The 21,283-nt window shown below is 27.9% G+C and overlaps 1 protein-coding gene and 1 pseudogene across 1 annotated transcript; both read left to right on the top strand.

Moving 5' to 3' along the window:
* Positions 1-10,769: 10,769 nt before the first annotated feature.
* On the top strand, positions 10,770-11,797 carry LOC129297259 (pathogenesis-related protein 1-like; annotated as a pseudogene).
* Positions 11,798-14,010: 2,213 nt separating this feature from the next.
* Positions 14,011-14,694, top strand: LOC129297261 (pathogenesis-related protein 1-like). Its single transcript, XM_054935619.1, has one exon. The coding sequence runs from the start codon at positions 14,068-14,070 to the stop codon at positions 14,551-14,553; it is 486 nt and encodes a 161-aa protein (XP_054791594.1). The 5' UTR covers positions 14,011-14,067; the 3' UTR covers positions 14,554-14,694.
* The last annotated feature ends 6,589 nt before the right edge of the window (positions 14,695-21,283 follow it).

The following is a 21,283-nucleotide window of genomic DNA, read 5'->3' as shown; positions in this document are numbered from 1 at the left end:
AGTTTTGAGGTCTAAAACAAAGTTATTATAAAAATCTAGCGTGTGTTTTTCCTTTTGTATAAATTATAGACAAAATTTTAATGAGGCTTAAAGCTGCCGCCTGCTTGATGACCTAAAGCCACACATACTGTGATACTAATGTTTGACAATATTTTAGGCTTTGTAAAAGAAGGGAAGACGAGAAGTGAGATTGTGAGAGGAAATTAGAGCAAGGTAATCCATGTGGTGCAAATTAGTGTATCATAAATCTCACTCTTTGTTTAGGTAGATAATTAATGGGTTCATAACATAATAATTAATACTATACTCGAAATCATTAAAACTTTTGGGAAAACATTACTTTTTTTTTTTCGGTATGCAAGAAAACATTACTTCCACTCTTTGCACTTTGCTTGTATTTTGGTGTAGGTCTTTCTACTTTTTTTTTTTTTTTGGGTTCCAAATCCTTATACTTTTCTCTATCTACAATGTTAGTCCTTACATTTTTATAGGGACATTGATGTGGCACAAATGATTTAATAATGTTGACATGTTAATTAACACTGTTATTTTTTTTTCTTTTGTGTCAAACTAATATTGACATGGATTTTTTTAATGAGCAAAAATAAAAAAAATACTACATCTACTGGAATAAAAAAGTTGACATGGACTGTTTAATTTTTTCTTTATTAAAAAAATCCATGTCAGCATCTTTATCTCATGTGATATTGGCTTTTTTTAATTTTTGCTTATTAAAAAAAATCCATTTCAGCATCTTTATTTCATTTGATGTAGGCCTTTTTTTAATTTTTGCTTATTTAAAAATTCATGTCAGCATTTTTATTTCTTTGATGTAGCCTTTTGCTAATTAAAAATTTCATGTTAATATCAGTTTGACACGAAAGCACAAAATTAATGATATTAATTGACATGTTAATATTATTAACACTATTTGTGTCACGTCAACGTCCCTATAAAAATTGTAAAGACCAACATTACAGATGAAGAAAAGTGTAAAATTTAAAATATCAAAAAATTATACATAAACGTATATCAAAATCTGAGTAAAATATAAAAATTAAAAGTAATATTTTTCTGAAATTTTCAAAGGAAATACTAATGTATATACTTTTTTCACTTTTATTAATTAATTATAAAGTTAATGATTATTCTTACCTTTTAACTAAATTTGCTTGACAGTTGAATCATTTCTATCCCTCAATGCACGAAATGCCCTTCCTCATCATTCCACTACTAAGGAATGTCCTTGAATGGATATCATTATTATATTTTTTAATATTTCATTTATTTTAAATTATAAAATATTTTTAAATAAAATATTACATATTAATAAAATTTTTTAAATACATTTAACAATTTTATTTCTTCAAAATAAAAATATAAACTTTTAAAAATATCATTATTTAATATATTAAAAAAGAAAGGATAAAAATTAATTATAAAAAAAGATAATATTAAAATAAACTTAATAAAACCTTTTTTTTATTAAGTCTTTTACATTTTAAAATACTGAATCTCCTCAAAATTGGATTATAATTTTGAAACGAAAGGATTATTACTTTATCATAAATTGCTCCGTCCCCGCATCCTCCCCCCCCCCCCCAAAAAAAAAAAAAAAAAAGTCCATCCAGCTCGCTCTCTCCTCTCTCTTCTGGAAGACGACCATTGCTTCAGTAGCAGCTGCTGCATGGATTTGGTATCCACGTCCCAAACCCTAAGCCGCGTTCCTTCCTCGCTCTCCGCGCCTCTCGCCTTCTCTCCGTCCAGCACCGGATGCTCTGTAAGATGATCCCAGGTGCAAAAGCACCGTTTTGCTGGATTTCCTCCATGACACCAACAATCCCACCGGAAGGAGGAACTAGAATAGCATTCCCCTGTTTCCCTTCATGTAATTTCTCTTATTCTATTTAGGACATATTAGCTTTTTAATCCTAGGAATCTCTTTGTTTCTTTTGAATGTTTCCTTTTCTCTTTTGCTCTTTCTACATATAATATTTTCCCCTTCCAGGAGTAGTGCTACGTGCGCTCCACTTTTGCTATATCTTTCTACTATTTCAAGTGGTGTCAAAACAGGGGATTCAAATAGGGTGAGAGAAAGGGGAGCTTGAATAGCACTATTCTTTCTAATCATTTATATAGAAACAAACAAGTTAGGGGCATTTATCAGAATGCTAATTGCGCATGTCTATGCGTATGTGATATATCTTCCGGGTTCATCTTCTCTGCAACAATGTAATCACGGTTTCAATGACTGTGTTTCCCTTGAATATCTGAATCTCTTCTTTTGCTATTGCTTTCAAGTTTTAACCAAGCGTGCAAGTCATAACCACCTTAAAACTAAAAAATGGCAGCGCCCAAAAAGTTACTGTTTAACGCCATGCTTTCCTTCTTGAACCTTCTCCATCCTATTCTCGAATCTTCCGAACTGGTGCTGTGCTTCTACCATGCAGGCCAGTGAGTGGGTGACTCGATGTTGGAGCTGGCATTGCCTGTGAGAGCGAACTGTGATCACGAGAACTGTCATCCGATATCGATGTTGTGGAGAGCGTGGATGTGAGAGAGTATGCTCTACTATGTGTCTGTGATTCTGTTTACCTCTGCTTTTGGGATGAAAAACAGAGACACATTTTAATTTTGTTTGTTTCTAACAGATTAACCTTTTATCGTTGTCACTTTTTCATCTTCTTCAATATGGATCCAATAGAAAAACTTTTGAATTGGGAATATCAAAGCGTCCAAGTCCAAACCTTAATCTCTGCAATTAACCATTCATAAACCGGAGGGTGGAGGAAGGAACTTTTAATTAACTGTAACTAATTCTTGTTATAAATAAGTTCAATCATAATTTTCATGCCAATAATGAGTCCATTATTTCACTGATAGAAAGTGTTGTGCTATCATTGAATAAATTAAACTTCATTTGTTTCTAGATAATTTCGTTAAACTTTGCATAGGTGTGCATATATAGTTCTCTGTTTTTTTTTTGTTACATGATGTATAGTTGTCTTAATTTTGAGGTTATGTGGAAGGAAAAAAGTACTTAATTATGGAGACTTTTATGTTTAATATACTTTTTTTTAATAAATCAATACATATGGTTTTTTTACCAACACCCCTTATGATTGATACTTGTAATAAGTATATTTTTTATTTTAAAATTTTAATCTCTATAAAGGTTAAAAAGTTTTAGAATTTTAAAATATTACTCCCTACCTTTTAAAATAGTTTTATTTTTTAAAGTATAGGAACTAATATTTTAAGTAATTAAAATTATATAGATTAATTAAACTACATTAAGTCAAAGTTTATGATTGGATTACAATTGTATCAAAATTATAAAAATTAAATTATAACAAGTGAAAGTTTAAGAATTAAATCATGACTTAATCAAAATTATATGAATTAAATTATTAATTTTTTCTTAAATTAAAATTATCTTATTTTGATTTAATAAAAAAAAGTACATTTGTATGTTCTGCCATTAAACGATCTGGGATGGTATCAAACCCTATATGAGAAAAACAGTGAAAAGATGGATAAGCCCATCAAAAGTGAATAGGAACAAGAAAAAGACAACCTTTATAGGCCCAAATAATTCTATTCGTCGTCATCGTCGTTTCCACACTATATAGGGTGAGATTACTTCATCTCTAAACAATCTGGAAATTTTCTTTTTCTTTCATCAAAATTTAGAACTCTATTCAAACATATGTGAGAAGTGTATACTTTTTTTTTAATTTATGAAATAAAGGGGCAGGAACTAATGACCTAAGATATTAAACATATGACCTTTCACTTTATAAGAGAGTTTACATGTTATTATCTACAAAGCCATTGGCGCAAGAAGTGTACATTAAGTATTGGTTTTCATATCACCAAAGCATTAACAATTTCACTGCTTAAGTTTTATGAGAAAATAAACTTGTAGCATACGCTCAATATTTTATGTAAGGCTTAACTTAATAACATTATAATAACTCAATAAATTATAGTTCAAAATGTTTTGAAGGGGAAAATATTTATCAAAAGAATAAAAAATTGTGATGATCATTGTAAAATATATATATATATATATAGACACACACACACACTTGTGGAGCATAGAAAAACTATTTAGAAAGCACTATTTAACCATAAAGAAATAAAGCAATTTTGAAAAACTACAATGAAGAAGTTGAAAAATAGAAACATATATATTGCCTTGAATCCTAATGTAAAATGATCTAGATCAAGATAGGAGGGAAAAAATTTAAAGGGAAATATAAAATAATTTAAAGAAAAAATTATGTATAGATGCTGTGGAGCAGACTTATTTATAAATAAGTCTTATCATAGTCAAGTCTCTTGGGACTTGAGTATAATTTTAAATTAAAGTGCAAAGCCAATATTGCTATATGTGAAGTAACATTTTTAAAAATTTAAAGTAATAGTTGTAGATTACTAATGAAGTAAATATAAATAATTAGTGTTAAACTTTGTAATAACACATGATTGATTTCACTATTACATCACATGTGAAGTTATAGTTGTACTATATTGAAATAACAGTTATTAATTACTGATGATATAGTTGTAAGTAATTTGTGTTAAACTTTGTTAATTATGCATGATTGATTTAATTATTGAATATATAAAGTTATAGTTATAAAATATTAAAGTGATAGTTATAAATGACTAATGATGTAATTGTATGGAATTAGTATTAAACTTGTAATGATTGGTTAGTTTAACAAGTGGTAAATTACTTTGATTAATGTAATGTATTTTTAATACGGTTGTTATTTATTTACATCCTAATTTTAAATTACACTCGGGTCCACTTGGTTATGGTATTTGAATTTTACTTATGAGACCTATACGTAATGTTTTTCTAATTTAAAAGTAAACATAGCTAAATAAATGCATTATTCCGCTGAATTTCCAATGACCACAGGGCATAAATATAATATCAAAATTTTATATTACATAAATACCAACTAAACACGTCTCTGTGCATTGAATATGAAAACTCAAGATAAAATTGCCACCTGCATTAGGTGGTTTTGCCCAGTCCCATAAAATAAATCCATTTGGCAAAAAAAAAAAGGTAAAAGTAAAAAATATATTAAAGTCAAATAAAATTAAAGGATGAAAGTAAAACTTAGAAAATATATTAAAAAAATTAAAGTTAAATAAAAATAAAAGAAGAAAGTGCAAATCCCAACCCTTTGTACCCTTAATGTCTTGGGGGCGGTAATTTTTATTATCGGCCGAACCTACTTCCTGTGCTAAAAAGAAAGAGCAAAACTTTGTACTACAATGTAGAGCTAGAAAGAATAAAAATACTTTTACAATAATAATAAACTCTAAAATGAAAAATAATTTTAAATGATAATAATCATAAGTTCATGACAAACTTAGCTTCCACCTCATTATATACAAAGTTATCAAACTTGTGAGTTTGAATATACTTATGGTAGGGATGTAAACTTGAATCATAAACTCTTAATAGTTTACTTTTATTACTAAATAACAATAAAAATTATATAATTAAATAATTAAAATATAAATATGATTATAATTTAATTTGAATTTATTTTAAATAGAAATCATTGAAATTAAATCTACCTATATTGATAGATTATCATACTAAACATAAAAATTTCAAAATAAGGAAACCTATTTTTGTTGCTTTCTTTTTTATTAATATTAATTTTTTCTTTTTGAGTTTTATTTTTCATTTAATTGTGTCCTATCACTTCTATGAAATAAGTTTTATGCAATATATATGATTTTCTCAACTCAATTAAAATTGATAAACTTATCAAATTTAACCGATTGCATCTAGTCTAAATTTATGAGTAAGTTGACATAATTTTATAAACTAGAACGTAAAAACAGTAAACTCTGAGAGTTAACTTGCAAATTTAACTGATTTTCATTTAGTTCGAGCTTATAAACGAGTTAATATAATTTTATAAGTTAAAAATGTAAAAATAATAAAATTAGAGAGTCAACTTGAGAATTTAATAACCATGATTATATATTAAAAAAACGTTGGTTAGTTTTTTATTTTTAATTTTAGATGGAAAAAGATATTTACTTTTATTGTAATTCAATATGAAATAAAGAACATTTCGTTAATTCCATCGGATCAAATTACCTCCAATAACACGTTAATGGCTGACGTAGATTGAACCAATGACTTCTCCAGCATTGACTCCCATTCGGTCCCTCCCTACACATTGAATGATACTTCCTTGTCTTCTTCGTCATCATTAAAAACTGACTTTACCAGTTTACGCTTCAATATTTATTTTTGGTCAAAAAACTTTACCCCGTTAATTTAGGGCCTTGATCTAGGGGAAATAAAGTTAGTGAAAACTACAATTAGGAATAATATAATGAAATTAATTATAAATATTGATTTTGAATATGTGGAATATATTACTCATAAGGATCTTAATCCTTCTGTAGAAAGTATCACTCTTACATTTTGAACTTGAAAGCATGTCTTAGCCTTATGAGTTCCCTTATGAGTTCCTGGAACAAGGTGTTTGAGAGTAATTTTAGAAATTTGAAGTCCCTATTTATAATGAATTTCATTATATAGTTCCTATTTGTAATTTCTCCATAAGTTATTTAAAACGGTTTGCCAAAAAATGGTTACTCAAAACAAAAATAAAAAAGAATAGTAATAAAGAAAAGTGAAAAACGTTTTGCAATAAGTTATTTGACTGCTATTTGACCCCACAAAAAAAAAAAAGTTATCTGGCTGCTAAGAAAGAAGAATAGTCATATATGAGAAATAGACATTTCTTATGTAATGAAATTGTATTTGAATTTGCAGTTAGAAAGTGACATAGACTGTGTATGCAAATGAAGAATTTTATTTGACTTTATCCGATTTGAACAATAATGAATGGCTTGTGCAGTTTCGCTTCAAACTATCTTATGTAACGTGTCAAATAGAGCACTAACTAAATAAGATAAAAATGTTTTTAATATGATGTGATTTTGGAGAGTCTATTAAAGAAGAATATAGAGAATAATTCATGTTAATTGGTGTGAGTGAATGAGATTCTGGACTTTCTTAATTAAACAAGTGGATGTGAGTTTGATTTCAGCTCTTGTGTATGGAGGAAACATGACCCTGACTTCCCTCCTCCCACCTCCTATTAAATCTAGACTGTCAAGATTAAATCTAGATGGTTCAAATTAAATATTTCTATTTTTATTTTTATATTAAAAAATTATAAAAATTTAATAAATATTTTTCATTAATAATTTGGATAGTCTAGATTTAATAGGGGTGGTCTAGATTTAATATTAAAATTACAAAAAAATTAACATTAAATTTAAATAATCTATATTAAATATAGATTTTCCAGTGATTAGATTTCAGCTCTTGTGTATGGAGGAAACATGACCCTGACTTCCCTCCTCCCACCTCCTATTAAATCTAGACTGTCAAGGTTAAATCTAGATGGTTCAAATTAAATATTTTTATTTTTATTTTTATATTAAAAAATTATAAAAATTTAATAAATATTTTCATTAATAATTTGGATAGTCTAGATTTAATAGGGGTGGTCTAGATTTAATATTAAAATTACAAAAAAAATTAACATTAAATTTAAATAATCTATATTAAATATAGATTTTCCAGTGATTAGATTTCAGCTCTTGTGTATGGAGGAAACATGACCCTGACTTCCCTCCTCCCACTTCCTATTAAATCTAGACTGTCAAGATTAAATCTAGATGGTTCAAATTAAATATTTCTATTTTTATTTTTATATTAAAAAATTATAAAAATTTAATAAATATTTTTCATTAATAATTTGGATAGTCTAGATTTAATAGGGGTGGTCTAGATTTAATATTAAAATTACAAAAAAAATTAACATTAAATTTAAATAATTTATATTAAATATAGATTTTCCAGTGATTAGATTTAATAGTTTTATAATTTTATAAATTAATTATTTAAATATATTCCGAATAGTGTAGATTTAATATTAAAATTATAAAAATTTTAATATTAAATTTAGACTATTCATATTAAATCAGACCTATTCAAATTATTAGTTAGATTAATAAAAAAATCTTATAATTTTTTAATTTAAAAAATTAAAATTAAAATATTTAATATGAATCTTTTAAATTAAATCTAGATAGTCTATATTTAATAGAAAGTAGGAAGAGGGTAGGAGGAGGGAAGGGTGCCAAGTCCAGAAAACATAGGTAATAGGAAGGAGTCTATACTCTACAGTCATGAAAGAGATTAGTTTCTATAGTCATTTGTCAATATAGAATATTTCTTATCTAAAAAAGCAAAAAGAAAAAAAGAGAGGAAGATGAAACACGTGGGAAACTGGGAATATCACTTAAGATATACTTCTTTTATTAAAAAATATAAAGTATTTTTTAAGAAGTTAAATATTTCAAATGTAAGATATTTTTAATTTTTAAGGTGTAATCATTACTTTTTTTACCAAAAACATTTTTAATTTTGTTTATACATTATCCAATGTATCCAATGTATAAATTGATAGTTACAAAAGAGTCTAGATACTAAAGGTTATGTTATAAAAAAAATATAATAAAAGTATTTTACACGATACTTGGGACTCGATTTTATTATAAAAAATATAATAAATTGATAGTTATGCCTTTTTTACCAAAACTCTTCGTTCACAAAATTCATATTTAAGACTAAACATATATCATGAAAATTCAAACCTTTGACTTTTTCTCGGCTGCTCCGTATACATTGGATAATGTCTGTTTCACTTCGTGTTCACAACTATAAACAAGGACTTAGCCCTTTAATTTAGGCCTTGATATACGGTGTAGAAAATTATTTGAACTAAAATACAAAAGACTTCATATTTTCTTTGGTCAATTGTACAATTGTAAAGAGAGTGAAAAACGTGTTCTGAAGATATTGCTTGCGAAAGTTCTTTTTTTTTTTTGTTTGATACTGAGAGGAAATGATAGACCTTTCCAATTAAATTACTACAGACATAATAGCTGAGATTCAAATTCCTAAATTATTTGTTTAAGTGATGAAAGTCTCAATGTCTCACAATTCACATCAACTTTAGTTGGTTAGCTTGTGAAAGTTCTTTTAATGCTATCTTATTACAGTTTATGTAACGTTTTAAATAGGGTAATGACTCAACTGGGTGAAATACTTTCAATATATATTTTTTTTAAAAAAGAAAGTCAATCAAGAAGATAAATAGATAAAGTGATAAAACTTCGATTCACATGTACATCTCAATCCTATCTAATATTCTCGCTATTTATTTTTTTGAACAAAAGAAGTATAAGATTTTGTTTAGGTAGGCAGTGAAATTAAGACGTAAGAATAAATAAATATCAATTCTGTATATTAAGAGGTTTTAGTAAAGTTTCTTTCATATGTAATAGTGAACTATTAATTAATAAAAAGTAACTAATTCAGGACATTGTTATTATATTTGAATAAATGAATAATTGATGTAATTTCCATAAAGTAAATTAGCAACTAGTTTAAAATTACCCACCAGCTTTTGTTTCCTGTTGTTTTTTCAACAATAAACTTTAAATATTGTAATAAACAAAACACTTGTAATATTTGAGGATTTAAATATTTTAGATAGAAAAAGGATGAAATTGAGAGTGCTACCTCTCTCTCTGTTTTTTTTTAATGTCAATTTCATTCTGAAAAAAATTGTCAATTTCATACAAATGGAGAAGAAAACCAATTTAGGTTTGATACCTATTGAATTCGGGTTTTTCTAAGATTGTGATAATTATTTTTAATATTTTAAAAAATATTTTGAAAGTCTGATCCTATATAAAATTAAGTAATGCTGAAAAATGAAAATAAAATTTTTGGTCGAAATGTATACAATTAAAATACTAAAAAATCGCAATATAAATTTAAGAATATAAAAGTCTTTTTCCCAGCCGTGACTTTTAAGTTTGTGCTTTCGTGGAGTTAGGAAAAGGGTTCATGTCGATATAATTTGTAGTAAGCCATAAGAAACAAAACACAACGTTGAACAAAACCATTACATTTATATATGTAACTATATATACTTCTCTCCACTAAATCAAATATATATAGTATATAGTATATGCCTTGCCAAGCCCAATGGCTTAAAGCCACATGAAACAAGAATATTCAGACATTGAACCTTTCCCAAAATCCTACACAATAAATGAAAAGAGAATGATATTCTTACACAATAAAATTAAAAATACTATGAAATTATTCAACACGTTTTTAACATATATTAAATTTACGCGAACAAAATTTAATCATATGATAAGCTGTGATTATATTATCCCTTATATTTATACGTAAATTTTCCAAATAATGTAATTAAGTAGATTAAAGTTTATTAAATATAACCAATGTAATAATTATCTACTCGTCTGCTAGGACCTAGATAATAAGACACTAAAAATATTAAATGAAAAAAAATAGTTGAATTTTTATTTTAAGGTCAATTGATTTATGCTTCACAAGCCATATAAATTTTATTTGTATTACATGGAAAAAAAAGTCACTAAAGTATCATACTAATCCTGCAAAATAGTTACGCAGATTTGAGAATATATACAATCTTGTTAATTTACCAATATTCAATATACACACACTTAGTGTAATTTAATCTTAAAATTACGCACTTGTTTTATTGTTCAGTGAGAAATCAAAGCAAGAAAAATGAAGGAATTTTAAAATTATTTTGTCAACCTCAAAATCTATTATAGCTAGATTTCTTTTTTCTACTATGTCGAAAATCAAGTGGAATACGGTGCTCTAGTTTTCTACTTCTTCACGCATTATGATTATTTGAAAATTTCACCCGACGTTAAATACGTGAGACCAATTTGTTTAGCTAACAATTTTTCCTATTAAATAAAGATTTTTCTAACAGACGAGTTTATGCAATTGAAGAAAGATAGACATAATATTGGACAACCTATTAAATATATAAGACCAGCCACCATGTCTATTTACTCAACATTAATATTAATATGATTTAATTAAAAAAAAAAGATATAATGTTTTAGTTCGTTAGTCCTCCGCGCATTATGATTGTTTTGAAATTTCCACAACTTCTCATCCAACCCTAATTAGTCATTTTTAACAATATAACATTTTTTACTAAGTGATTTGTTAATTAATTAAATAGGGATAATCTACTAATTAATCTCTTTCTCTCTATTCACACAAACTGCATGGTTAGACCTATACGATCCAAATTAATTTTGCACACAAAAATTCCTATAAATTCCCCCGAGGTCCCACATTTGTACATAAAAACACTTTTACACAATTTAATTAACAAACAATGTAGCTATCATCCAAATTTTCATCTTCTCCCTACTTCTTTCTCTTTGCCATCACAACCTATGCTCAAAATTCACCACTAGACTATGTAAATGCCCACAACAAAGCAAGATCACAAGTGGGTGTTCGAAACATAAATTGGGATGATACGGTGGCTGATTATGCCTAGAACTATGCTAACCAACGAAAGGGTGACTGCCGGCTAGTCCACTCCGGTGGTGAGTATGGAGAGAACATCGCGTGGAGCTCCGGCAACATGAAGTGGCACAGATGCTGTGAAGTTGTGGGTGGCTGAGAAGGCAAACTATGACCACGAGAGCAACTCCTGCAACGGTGGGGAGTGCCGGCACTATACTCAAGTGGTTTGGTCTTGGGTGTGCAAAAGTGAGGTGTAACAATGGAGGCACTTTCATTGCTTGCAACTATGATCCTCATGGCAACATAGCTGGACCAAAACCTTATTGATCAATGAAAGTAAAGTGATGATGATATAGCGTTTTAAATTTGATTTGCATTAAGTATAAATAATTAAAATAAAGAAAAGGAATAATATATCAATGGGAAAGAATCATGTGCTTTGTGTCAAGTTCATATTGGTGTCACAGTGTGATATAATAAGATTAAATTTAAAATACTTGTTTGCTATGCTTAGAATAAGTTCAGAGAAAATTTCAGTTCAGAGAATAAATTTGATGTTTTTCATGTTTATAAGAATTGAAGTTTTTATTTTCCCACCCGAAATAGTGACTTCATTTGAAAGATGTGACATTCGATCTTTTGCATGAGTCAAAACCTTCTTAATTAGGTACCTATTTTTATTTTCCATTTTCTCATATGTAATTAGAAATGATCTAGGATTGAAAAGCATGGACAACTATGAAACACAAGTATGTATACGCTCATTGAATACTTCAATTATAAAATATAAAAAATTTATTTTTTCGATGTAATAAAAAATTTATCATAGAGTTCTAGTGCTTATACCTTTTTGTACTCGGTAGTTCTCTATTTTCTTGAGAATATAAATTTTAAAAGTTAACTTAATATTTCAGGAATGGTTTATGAAGTAGAAATCAATCGATATTGAAATAAAATTCATTTATTTTCATTTTTACTTTATGACATGTTATAATATATTATTTACTGATGATACATGCATGTATAAATATTTATAATTAATATGTACGTATGTACATACATTCACTTTAAATTTAAAATTATATGCCTGTTTGGTACTTTATGGTATCAATAAGAAAAAATATTTTTTGGAATTTAATTAATTAGGAAACAAACAGTAAAATTTATATACGCTTAATTTTTTATTCGTATATGTTTGATGAAAACATATTTGTTTACGATATAAACTGTAATCTATTTAAATAAAAAACAATTTAAATAAAAAATTAATAAAAAATTAAAGGTCAAGCTTTTAGCTAGCCTTCATACCTCAAAAAAAAAAATCTCACTTAAATAAAAAGATTTTATTGAGATAATAGGCAAGAAAAATGAAGCAATTTTTAAATTATTGTGTCAACCTCAAAGTCTACTATAGCTTTGTTTTTTCTAATCTATGGAAAACCAAATAGAATACGGCAACCTCAGAAACATAAACAAGTAGCGAGACTATAGAGTTTCTTAGTCATTCACGCATTTTGATTATTTTGAAACTTCAACTATGCACTTATGCATCGTGCCTACATAAAACTAATAGGCTATAGCTTATAATAATTCGTTATATTAATTTAAAAAAAAAACAAGAGAAATTGTTCTATTTAGTTTCTCAGCCGCCTTCCAAACAATATGATTATTTTGAAATTTCTACCATTTCTAATTATGCAGCCCAAATAAGTAATTGTCAAAAGTTTAACAATGTTTTTACTAATTTGGGATGATCTCTTCAAACTGCACAGTCTAACCAATTAGAGAAATAGACATAATAATCAGTTGTCTATTAATTGATTAAATAGGATCTACAAGTCTTTTTATTATCACCAATTACACAATTAAACTAGCTAGTAACCATCTTCGGTGCTCATTAGTCATCACATCCGACCCTGATGCGTGGTCCAGATTTCAAGCTTTTAGTTTGCATTTTTATTTAATATTTACGTAAATAAAAAATATTTTTTTAATAAATCTGCTTTTCCACAATCTGGACAATCTATAATTAATTTAAAAAGTCCAAATTTGATATTAATTTTTTTTATAAATTGACTATCCAGATTTATTTTGTATTGTCAAGATTTAAAATTTTAACTTTTAATCTTTTTAATATTATTTTTTGAAAAATTTCAGTTAAGATATTGTCTTTAATTTTAATATTTTATTTTCCAAAATAAAATATATAAAAATGATATAAAAATTAATATTAAATCTGGATTGTACAAAGTGTATCTAAATATCAATTTATATATAAAATTTTAATATTAATTGAATCATCCAGATTAAATTTATACTGTCCAGATTAGTGATTAAGAGATATATTAAAAATGTTATAATTTTTATTTAAAAATAAAATATAAATATAAATCAAAAGCTTAAAATACGGAAGGCCTCGATCTCATCAGGGTGACTGCTGAATACTGAAGACGGACCCCACAAACTCTTCGATTAGACCTGTAGGATTGAGATTATTAATTTTCCACACGAAAATCCCTATAAATTGCAGCCCAGGGCTTCCCATTTCCTCATCGCTCATTTCTTCACCCAAACAGTACGTCACACGACAACAAACAATGAAGCTATCTTTGAAGCTTTCATTTTCTCTCTTCTTCTTTATCTCTGCCCTCATGGCCTCTGCTCAGGATTCACCACAAGACTATGTGAATGCCCACAACGCTGCAAGATCGCAAGTGGGCGTTCCAAACATAGCTTGGGATGATACAGTCGCTGCTTTTGCACAGAACTATGCTAACCAACGCAAGGCTGACTGCCAACTGGTCCACTCCGGTGGCGGCGGAAAGTACGGTGAGAATCTTGCATGGAGCTCCGGCGACATGAGCGGCACAGATGCTGTGAAGATGTGGGTGGACGAGAAGGCGAACTATCACTATGACAGCAACACGTGTGATCCAGGGAAGGTGTGTGGACACTATACTCAGGTGGTTTGGAAGAATTCGGTTCGTGTTGGATGTGCTAAAGTGAAGTGTAACAATGGAGGAACCTTCATTGGTTGCAACTATGATCCTCCTGGCAACTACGTTGGACAAAAACCTTACTGATTTATGAAAGGAAAGTAATGATCAATGATTACTTTGCATTAAGTATGAATAATTAGAGTAAGGGAAAGGAATAATACATGGTTGGCAATGAAATATGTATTTCGTGTCATGGCTTCATGAAATAAGAATATATTTGAAATATTTCCGTGTGTCATTACGTATCTTTTTTTTTTTGGGTCATGTTTTTACTTTTAGAGTAAATTTAATGAATAATTTTATTGTTTTTCAATTTTCTTTCTCTGAACAGTGATGATTTCATTGGAAATATATATATAAATTTGAAATTAGTAACTATATTTAGTATAGATATTAAGTGCCTGTATCATCTAATCTATTGAAATCAATATCAATGGTTTTAAATTCATATTTCACTTGATATTAATAAATAAATAAATTTATTTGAACTGTTAATATGGATTTCAACGATCCAAATGATGCAGACACTCAATGCTTACACACTATTTTGCATAATCATATGAGGTATCTATTTTTAGAGAAATCCTTATGCACACCCGGTGTATCATATTATCCATAGTCCATCCAATAAAATTGCACCATTTTATCAAATAAAATGTTATGTATCATTATTTTTAATGAATTTATTTTTATAATAAAATATCTATTTGATTTCCTGCCTTTTCTATTTTATTATTATTAATATCAAAATTAATTTATATTCAATACCATCAAAATATCATGTGTGTATTGGATGGACCTTGAATGATATGGTATATCAAGTCTACCTAAGAATTTCTCTTATTTTTAATTGATTAGTACATAATGAATTAGATATACTCCCCCCATTTCTATATATAAGGAAACTATCACTTGTTTTGTATTTACTTATAAGAAAAATTACATATTTCAAGAAGTATTTATTATAATTTTCTTAAATTAACTCTCATAAACTCAATTTTCATTCATGAGAAATAATTATCGAATCATTATTTTGATTAAATATAAGGGTATTTTTGTTCAATCTTTTTATTTTCATATACAATTATTATAGTTAATTGATTTTTTTAAATTATGTGATATACTTATTTTTTCTTATATAAAGAAAAGGAGGGAAAATTAAATTTTTTATTGAAGAAAGGGAGAGAGAGAATTAAATTCTCATCAAACAATTGTGTGCAGCCAAAAAAATTATGCTTTGAACGTGCCAAAGTTTGAAGATGCAGTTCAGTTGCTTTGAATTCGTTATTGCCTAATTGTTTGAAAACGTTACGGTCCTTGATCAATTACTAGTGTTTTACACGATAAATTGCTTACAAGTCAATTGGAATCATGTGATCATCATAATTCGAGAAAAAAAAAAGAAATATTCAAAACTCCAAACGCTACTGAGTGTGGATAGTGAATAAGATTATTACTCGCTTTTGTTATCACGATATGATTCGCCTGTATTGTGTAAAAAAGGTCATATTTTTTGTAGTTTCAAAAATAACTAAAGGTATAGCTGATCTTAACCCACCAACCCGCAAAAACATGCAAGTTAAGTTGAAAAAATGTATTTATTTTTATGCGGGATGGTTTTGGCTAGCCGTGCATAGTTTAAACTCACAATGAGGTGGGTTAATTAGCCTGCTTTTGATTTTTTTAAAAAAAGATAGAAATAACTTAATTGCTTTCAATTCTTAAACCCGCCAAAATTTTAAAACTAAACCATTCTAAATAGTTTTGTATAGTTAATTTATAAAAATTTTAAAACTTTTAACATTCAATTAAGCCATAAGATTAAATTTACATTATCCAGATTGATAATAAAATAAATTTATTAATTTTTTGTAATTTTTATTTTAATAATTATAAAATAAAAAATAAAATAAAATTTGTTAAGCTGGACCATCCAAAACCAAAACCGGACTCAAGGTTTTATGACATATTCTTAATAACTTAACTAATTAACCTTCATTAGAGGGTAAAAAGCCTTCATTTAAACAACCAAAATAAATAAATAAATTTTTATTGTCGAAATCAATATCAATATATAATATAAACTGAATTAATACACCAAGCAGCACTTTTTATTTCATCCAGAGAAAGTAATCTAGTTATGTCAATAAAAATATAAGGAAAGAGATCAAAATCTTTGCACCACACTGGGTATCAATGTGTAAGTGACTATCTTCTGGGTTTAAATTTTCTATAACAATGTAATCACGGCTTCAATGGCTCAATTTCCCTTGAATATCTGAATCTCTTCTTTTGCTATTGCTTTCAAGTTTTAACCAAGCGTGCAAGTTATAACGACCATAAAACTAAAAAAAATGGCAGCGCAGAAAAAGTTACCGTTTAACGCCATGCTTTCCTTCTTGAACCTTCTTCATCCCATTCTCGAATCTTCCATGTGCAGGCCTGTGAGTGGGTGACTCGATGTGGGAGCTGGCGTTACCGGTGGGAGCAAGCTGTGATCACGAGAACTTTAATCCGATATCGACGTTGTGGAGGGCGTGGAGGTGAGAGAGTATGCTCTACCATGTGTCTATGTTACTCTGTTTACCTCTGTTTTGTGATAAAAAACAGAGGCGCATTTTTCTTTTGTTTGTTTCTTACAGAGTCACCTTTCTCAGCTTTAGCGGATGACGAGGATTGGTGGAGCAGGGCAGAGCAACGCCGTGGAGGAAGTTGAGTTGGCGGATGACGAGAGCGTTGCCGGGGAGGAACGAAGGAGGGAAGAACACGCACGAACGCTCAGCTGAAGTTTGGGCTTAGATATGGTCAGCAGCATACAAGGCAGTGAGAGAGTGTTCGAAGGTGACGTGGAAGCAGTGAGTCGGGTGAGAGAGATTGTGTTTGGCATAAGGCATGCCATGTCAGCAAAAGTGTGGGACCCACTAAGCATTTAGCAGGAGAGAGAGAGGAGGCGCCGGCAGAGTTACGAGGGAATGAATTTAGAAAGGCTCACAATCGAGTTTAGAATAACCAACCACAATTTTAAAGGTAGAATTAGGGAATTAAAAGATCTTTCATTTTTAAATATATAACAAAACAAATATCAACGACATATATATATATATATATATATATTATATAAATAATAGGGATATAGGAAATTTTTTTTGGAGGCTAAGGCAATAGTCTTATTTGCTTTGTGTCTTACAAAGGGCCTGGTTCCTATACATTAATTCGGGGGATTACGTCTCTATAATTTTTTTTTATGAAAAAATCACAATCAAGGACTAGTAGACATGAATAATTACTTTACAAGATCAAATAATTTTTATATTACTCTACAAGACTAAAGGATCTAAATATAATTAACATTTTTTATGAAAAGATAAAACTATCCCTTATATATATTTATTGTGATAGGAGAATTGATTGTTGTAAAAATGAAAATAAGACATTTTCTTTATGAAGAGTTGTGATGAAATATGGGATAATGGTTGATTAAGATAATTATGATTTATTTAAGATATTATGATTATTCATTGGGGATGTTTGAATAAAGATTTTATCCATTAGAATCAGGATTTATTATTTATTTTATTATTATATTAGATATTAGTATTTTTAAGATTAGATTTAAATTTTAGATTTGGGATTTAAATTTAAATTTTTATTATTTTATTATTTTTAGAGTTCTATAAATAGAGTTAGGTTTTTTATTTGTATTTAACTTTTGAATTTTACTAAATAAAAGTTTTTGAGAGTTTCAGCCTTCTCCCTCTTCCTCTCTCCCCTTCTCGTTTTACATCAATTTGATTTGATACTAGAGTCTAGTTCCACCTCCCTTCCCTATATTGTGTTTCTAGTTGAGATCATAAAATAACCTAAACCTTCCCTAAAGCCACATATAATCATATATAATATTTGAAGGAATATTACCATGAATTCCTATACAGGGAGTGCCAAAATTATTATGGCACCCCACCTCAACGTGTTAGACATCCACAATATAGTAAGGCTACTAGAGGAAATTAATTGAAAAACAATGACAATACTGGTATGCATATGACTAATGGTGTGGTTATAAAGCACATCGTAGGGTTGAATATGCACGACAAATTGCTGAGAATGAAAGTTTTGATGCTAAATTTAAAAGGCAACTAATTGAAGTCAAATGCCGCAATATTGAATCTAATGCTAAATTGAGACATCAAATTCAAGAAGGTGTACGTTTATTTGAAAAAAAAAAAAGATAAGTTTTCAAAAAAATTTAGAATCACTAAATTAGCAAAAACAAGCAATTAGACAAGAAGAGATTGAAACTTCTATTTTAAATTCAAAGTAGTCTATAGTAACCTTTGTGGAGCCTAATCATGAGAGTGGCATATCCATTCCAGTACCTTTACTACTATAAGTTCCATTAAAAACTCCAATAAAAGCTCCTATACTTCCTATACAAGTGGCACCTTCTCAAGTTGTGATCAACCAGAACCAATCTCGCCTTACTACAAATTCACCTCATTTACAAGCTACACTAGCTAAGAAAGTCTGGTCACTTAACAAGAAGCTTCAACAGTATCTTGTCAACTAGAAAGGTTTTTCAAAGATTCCATATAATCAATATTGTCCTCCACAAAATGTAGTTCATTGCTACCTTACTTGTTGAAAAGGATTTCTAGATCTATGCATATGGATGAAATTTTGTCTTGCCCATCCCTCCCCAATTAATTTGTGCATCAATTTTAACTCGTCAGGAGACGAGTTCTTCAAGCGAGGAAAAAATGATGGAATATGTGATCATGATTAATTAAGATAATTATGATTTATTTAAGATATTATGATTATCAATTAGGGATATTTGAATAAGGATTTTATCCATTAGAATTAGGATTTTATCCTAGGTATTAGTATTTTAAAATTAAATTTAGATTTGGGATTTGGGATTTAAATTTAAATTATTATTATTTTATTATTTTTAAAAATCTATAAATAGATCTAGGTTTTTATTTGTATTCAGCTTTTGATTATTATTGAATAAGAGTTTTTGAAAGTTTCGACCTTTCCCCTCCTCCTTTCTGCCTCTTCCCTTCTCCCCTTCTCCTTTTACATCAACTTGTTGACCATATTAGAACAATTCCTCTATACCAAGTTAATATATTAGAAATGCAAATGGAAATTGTTTTTTTCTAAATGGGGACTTGTTTACCAAATCACAACACTTGTTCCTTTCCACTAGTAAATTAATTTTTTGGAGTTGTTAAGAGAATTGATTATTGTTAAAGTGAAAATGATAATTTTTTTTTGAATGGGGACTTATTGTTAAAGAGTATACATATACATATGAGGGGTAGTTTTGTCTTTTCACAGTAAATTTTAATTACATTTAGGTCTTTTGATCTTGCAGAGTAATACCAAAATTATTTGGTCTTGCAAAGAAATTAATTGTATCCAACAATCCTTGATTGTGCTTTTCCCTTTTCATGTCATAACTAAGCTATGTGAGTATATGTCAACATTCAAAATATGTTAATTGAAATGTGTTAAATAAAACTATTCTAACAATTATCTATAGGGGAAAACGTATATACTTAACTTTACATACTTAATGTGCTTGTTTCCAATCAAATTAAGACATATGGATTTGTATAAATTATTTATTCTATAATAAATTATTGTTAGTAATTTTATTAACATATTAAGATCCACTTGTCATGATTTGATTGAATATAAGTATATTGAGTATATAAAGCTAAGTATATAAGTCATACCCTTATATATATATATATATATATATTTTTTAAGGAAACATTAAAAATAATAGAAAAAATGACATTTAAGGACCCTCTAAGAGTATTATTTATTGTTAAGGATATTAAAATTTAAAAATTTCAACAAAGGACCATATTCATTAATTGAAATTAAAATTTTTGTGTTAATTTTTTCAATACCAATTTCCCATATTTTCAATACTTCTTCCACACTTTCAGTAATTACCCTTAGCATTTTCAGTACTCAATTTTTTAATTTTTTAAGTTGTCATTTTAGATATATTAAATAGTTATCTTTTATGTTTTCAATGCTTAAAACACTCATTTTAATTCTTTTCAGTACTAAAACCATGGAAGATTGATATTGAAAACATATAATATTACTATTGAAATAAAAAAAAGACTAAGTACTAAATACTAAAGATGAACATTGAAAATGTGAAAGTATTGAAAATATGAAAGATAAGTACTGATAAAATTCAAAAATTTGAATCTCAACTAAGGATAATGGTTTTTTTTTAATGAAATTTCATAAGTATTAAAACATGAAAGATCAGTAAAGTAATTGATGCTCTTTGAAAGTCCTTAAATATCATTTTTCCAATATCTAACAACATGAAAATAAATAAGAATAAAAATAAATTAATTTTATTATAACACCGATTGATTATTTCAGCTTCTCAAACAAGTTGTGAAGTATTCAACTGACTTCTAAATTTTAAAGAAAAATAAAGAACTGCTGAGTATAAAAGGTATAAACACAGAACAAACACTAATACTATAATAAGATAAAATTTATTTTAATAACACAGATAAACAGACACCAAAGTGGCATTCAAATTATGCAAAATGTTTTCTTTGGCCAACCATGCAAAATTTTCATTTAAATATAACATTTCGATCTCGAATTCTGTAATGCTATGTTTGGATGCATGTAAATTTGGATTTGAGCCAAATCTATTATTTAGATAATTAACAATGTGTGGATTTGGATTTGATCGAAATCAAAATCCTACGTCAATCCTTTTATAATTTTAAATCCTTCTAAACCTCCATTATTTGAAATTTTA

This window comes from Prosopis cineraria, unplaced genomic scaffold (assembly GCF_029017545.1).
Source record: "Prosopis cineraria cultivar Desert tree isolate PC_DT_omini unplaced genomic scaffold, ASM2901754v1 PC483, whole genome shotgun sequence".
Lineage (NCBI taxonomy): Eukaryota > Viridiplantae > Streptophyta > Magnoliopsida > Fabales > Fabaceae > Prosopis > Prosopis cineraria.
The sequence above is the reverse complement of the archived record's forward strand: the minus strand, read 5'-3'. Positions and strand labels throughout refer to the sequence as shown.

Coding starts and splice junctions, on each gene's coding strand:
- LOC129297261 (XM_054935619.1), top strand. CDS start 14,068: ATGAAGCTATCTTTGAAGCTTTCATTTTCTCTCTTCTTCTTTATCTCT.